This window comes from Prosopis cineraria, unplaced genomic scaffold, assembly GCF_029017545.1.
Source record: "Prosopis cineraria cultivar Desert tree isolate PC_DT_omini unplaced genomic scaffold, ASM2901754v1 PC12, whole genome shotgun sequence".
NCBI classification, from domain to species: domain Eukaryota; kingdom Viridiplantae; phylum Streptophyta; class Magnoliopsida; order Fabales; family Fabaceae; genus Prosopis; species Prosopis cineraria.
Window position 1 is genome coordinate 23908329 of NW_026555343.1, and position 5169 is coordinate 23913497.

Here is a 5169-nt window from a genome sequence, read left to right on the forward strand (position 1 = left end):
ATAAATTATTCAGTTACCTCAACCTCTTTAGATACAAGGGTTACCCATGGTAATTATCACTCTTCATACTTTAAACCATTCAATAAATACTTGAGCCACGCCAATCTACTACATTAAATCATTCTTGTCAATTCCAAATTGAACATAAATACCTAAATAATGTAATTAATATAACCTAAACTTCTAATCCCTTTTCTTTGGACAATTTTATATCCAAATCACCATCCACAACTTCTTACAATTTTTACTAACTCCATTAATATCAATATAGAGTTTTTCACAATTTAACATCATCTAATTGAGGCTAAAACTAAGCCAAATTGCCAAAACACAATCAATAACCACCAAATTGGTTACAAATCCTTACTTTAACTTCTAACAACCGTTTAACAGTTTTTAGGCTGAATAACAGCCCTTTACAACCTCACAGTTCAACTTCTCCATACCTCAAGCCAAGAGAAAATAGGGTAGAGCAAAAGATAAAGGATGTACAAAGCTTACCCAAAAGATGATAGGTTGAAACTAACTTTCAGGTACTTAAAAACTCATGCCTTAATACACCTCCTTCTTCTCCCTTCATGCTTCTCTATTTTGTCCCTTTCCCCCTCTAGTTTTTGACCTAATCCTTAACGTTTTGCACTTTAGCTCTCTAATTCAATCCTGACTAGCTCTTCTTCCTCCCTAGCCTAATTATGCAACTATCTAAGGACCATAAATGTCAATTTACAATCTGGAATCATGACTAAATTATTTAATCTACTAATTTACTTATTTACCTTTAACTAGTAATTTGGGTTTGGATTAAAAGCTTGGGACGTTACATAATTCACAACCCTATAAACTTGCCTTAAGCAACCATAGACCATGAAAGTAAGAGAAATATAGATAAGTAATAATAGTAAAGGACCTATAAGGGAACTTGTCCCTAATAATCCTAGCCTTAAAAACACACCACAAGAGTTTGATCAAACTCTTGATCAAATTAGTATTCAATCGAGGATACCAATAGCAAGCATAGCCAGCAGCAAGAGTTTAAAAACTCTAAGAATAAAATTCTCTTTCATAAACCTTTTCTAAAAGAGTACAAATTTGTGGCCTACATAGGCAAGAGTGGCATCTAATGCTTCACATATGAGGGAAGTTCCTAATTCATTAAGATTTAGCAATTACGAGTAATAATTAATAAACATTCTAGAAGTTTTTTTTAATTAAGATCTAAAACAATCTCAAGTAAAATCATCCTAATAGATGCTAGGAATCAAAAGGAATATAGACACATGTTGGAAATACAAAAATTAGGAAACTAATGTCTGTTGAAACATATGTTTTGATGAGCACAAAACTAAGAGAAGAGGTGTTTGTTACTTATGCAGATACAAAAGAATCAAGGATAAGACAAAACCTCCAAACTTGAAGAATCAAGAGAAGAAGAAGTTATATAGGTTTAAGTTATTTATTTCTCTTAGATTCAATGTGAAAACTATGAGAGTTTAATCATATTTTATCTATTTTAAAGTATATGCATTATCTTAAGCTCATAAGTCTTTATTTGTGCATCATAGAACTTGTCTTAGGTCAATTAAAGCTTGAAAATTATGTCATTCACACTTGAATTGGATCATAGAAGTTGAGCTTTTCATTACATGACGTTTCATGCTTGAATCAGAATGGTTCCATAAGTGATTTATCACTATAGGCACACTGGTTAATGTTTTCTACCTGAATCAAAAGTAGTCCAAGCATGATTTATCATCTTTATTTGTGTGATGTCTTAATGAAGCTTCTATGCTCAATTCATATCTGAAACATCTTTGTTCGCACCCTTGAATTGTCACATTGTGTTATATTGCATTTTGTGCTATGACATTTGATGCCTGAAAGAGAAAACTTTCATGCCTATTTTGTCACTTGATATCTTGAACATATTTAGCCTAAGTAAGCCTTAAGCCAATTCAAGCTTTATTCACTTTGTGCACTTGCATGATTTCTCACCTATAAGTCTTTTTATTATGCAATCCACACTTGAATGCATATTAGTTCCACACGTGATATGTTTCACATGTTGGGTTATGTTTTGACTAAGTCATTTCACGCATGAGAGGTAGAGTGTTCCCCATGTAATTTGTCATCCAAAATGGCTTAGGTTTTATAACTAGCCATTTCACATGTGATTTGTCACCTAAATTGGCTTTGACATTCTGCTATCTAATTCATGTGTGAGAGCTTGAGGGAACCATGCTTGATTTGTCATGCAGAATGATTTGTATCTTTTCACCTTACAGATCACATGTGAATCACCCTAGTGTTCACGCTTGAATTGTTATATATGCTTGACTAGAACTTGCCTAGCTCTATTTCACACGTGAATCTCCTGGTTGCATGCAAGAAATGTCACTAACGGCTATATTCACTATTCCAACAATCTGTATACTATAAAACTATATATATGACACAATTCAAGTCTAGAAAGAGAATTCTAATCAATTGAGTGAACTATTCCTTAGTTGAACATTCTTAAAAATTTTCAATTTATGCATCAAAGATCTTGCATTCATTCATTTATCATTCCTGATAAACTTTGTGAAAAAGCTCTCATTAGTTCTTAAGCTTCCATTGTACTTAATCTACTCTTTACAGAGAGTTTATCTTTAAGAGAATTTTCTTTGAAACAAAGTTGAAATATTGAAGAGAGATTTTTTTAAGTGAATTGTAACAACTTGTTGGTTGTAGCAAGGTTGGTGTAATTGAAATAAGACTAGTCAAGTCTTGTGAGTTGTACTGAGGTTGCAAGCACCCATTTAAGCTTGTGATAATAATTGAAAATCTCAAGGGTGATTTCAAGGACTAGATGTAGGCTAAGTTTTGGACTGAACTAGGATAAATCTTCAGTGTCAAATCTCTTACTTCTTGCATCTCTCCTTTGCTCTTTATATTTTTTTAGAAAAATAAAGTATCACTCAATTCACCTCCCTTAGATGCTAGCCTTATCCAACAACGTCTTAAGAAAAATTGCTGAAAATAAAATAAGAAACTAAATAAACTTGCAAACTAATCCAAATTAAGAAAGGAATCAAGCCTTAGACAATGCATTTGGACCCCCCAATTTAGCATATTAAAGCTCCAATAGACTCATTCATGTGTATATAATTGCATTAGACCTTCAACTTGTCGGAAATTTATCCATGGTAGCTTTGGGGGTGGCCTCGCACATGTTATGTCATTGTCAACACATGCAATCATCCATATCACATCCTCTCATGCTTTTGGGCCACTTGTGAATTGGTCCACTGACCTTTGGGCCTTGTTGGGATTCTTCAACATGTATGACCCATACTCTATCACAATAGTCTTGAGTACGGCCTACTAACATTTTAGGCCAAACATATGTAAAACAAGTTTATCAAACAACTTTTTTTGTCTTATTTTCTCAAAAGATATTTCGAAAGCAATTTAGCAAACAAGTTTTTATCTTTCTTTCTAGTTCTTAAATATAATTTTTCAAAACAATTATGGAGAAACAAGTTTATTTTTTATTGTATTGTTTTTAGAACATGTTCTACAAAATATCTATTCTTCAAATTCAAAGTAAAACAAAAACATAATCAATGAAGCCCATAATTATTGGTTTTCCTCTTCTTTAATTCTCTCTTCTACTTTTTCATTCTAAACATTTAGATCGAAATTTAAAAATTTATATTTATTTTTTAACTTAGATATTTCAATATTTTTTTTGAAAATATCTGTCATTATGTAAATAAAATTAAAAGAAGAGACAAAACCAAATTTCTGAGACACAGCTCTCACATTTTTCGGATTCTCTATTTTAGACTGTCTCTGTCCCTCCACTTCCTCTCGTATATATCTTTGAAGAAGAGTCTGTGCTTCTTCTCTTTCCCTCTCTTGGCTCCCATTGAAATAGAAATGTCTCAAGTAAGAGACAAAAGAGAGGTGGACACCATGTCTTCATCTTCTCTCATTACTTCTTCCTCGCCCTACACCTCCACGTTCCTCCATTACTACAACCTCTAATTGGTATTCGTCTGATCTCAAGCTCTTTTGCGTTCATTACTTCACATTCATTTCTCTTTCGCTACAAATACTTCCCCAAACCTCAACATTTTTTTCCTCAACAAGTTTCTCTCTTTCACCATGTCGCCTTCATATCTTCTTCTTCTTCTTCTTCTCTTTCTGTGCTTTTCCTTCCAAACTTGCAATGGTCGGCGCCTTACCAGTTTCAGTAACAAGAATATAGAGGAGAAATCTCATTTCCTTCTGAAGGTTTGTCCAGCTTTAAGTTACTGAAGTTTTTAATTATGAAGGCTGCGATAATGGTGCAGCATCCATGTTACGTTCTTAAGTAACATCAAAACACTTACTGAGATAGAGTTATATTCATAGTCTTATGAGATTTCATTTGTTGTGTAGAATGGCAGTAAGGAGAGTGTTATTGCTGTTTCTCCAAAGCAACTTATTACGCAGAGAAATGGATCAGAAGAGGAAGAGAGGAAAACGACTGAGATAATGGTCGCTGAAGCTGAGAATAAGCCAAAATTGAATACAAGAAGAACCAGGAAGATCAGGGTGTTAAAAGTAGTGAAGGGGAAAACAGGTTCAGTTTCTTCTTCAAAAACTCATGAATCTCATGTTTCAGTTTCTTGGAGTGTGCCTCCCAAGAAGAAAAGGGGCTACAAAAATCCAGGCTTTAACTTGGATTATTCACCACCAAAGACTCATCCTCCTTCTCACAACTGAGTTACATATATGTGTGTGTGTGTGTTCCATGTTAATATACCTATATGAAGTGCATGCAATTTTCCCTGCTGAATTATGTATAATGGGAAGCCCTGAAGGAGAAGAAGCAGATAAATCAATTGACTGAGAATGAAGGCTCAAGGCATGCTTCCTCGTTGTAGGGTGAAATGTTCTAGTTTTGTCGACGTATATGACTACCATATTGACTTAAATTAATATATATGACTCTATATGTCCATGACCTAATCTATTTTAAGCGTTTCTCCTTATAATGTGAATCGATTAGATAATTCTTTACAGCAAGAAAGAACATGCTTTCTTTTGTCAGTCTAGCGAGTCCTTTTTCATATGTTTATCGATCAGATGAATCACAAATTTATATATTATCCTCCCTCCCTCCCATTACATATCTCTCTA

General features: G+C 33.5%; 1 protein-coding gene across 1 annotated transcript; it reads left to right on the forward strand.

Moving 5' to 3' along the window:
• The first annotated feature begins 3922 nt into the window (after positions 1-3922).
• On the forward strand, positions 3923-4882 carry LOC129287815 (root meristem growth factor 10). Its single transcript, XM_054924062.1, has 2 exons — positions 3923-4278; positions 4426-4882. Exons 1-2 carry the CDS (start codon positions 4150-4152, stop codon positions 4750-4752), a joined length of 456 nt encoding a protein of 151 aa, XP_054780037.1. The 5' UTR covers positions 3923-4149; the 3' UTR covers positions 4753-4882.
• Positions 4883-5169: the final 287 nt, after the last annotated feature.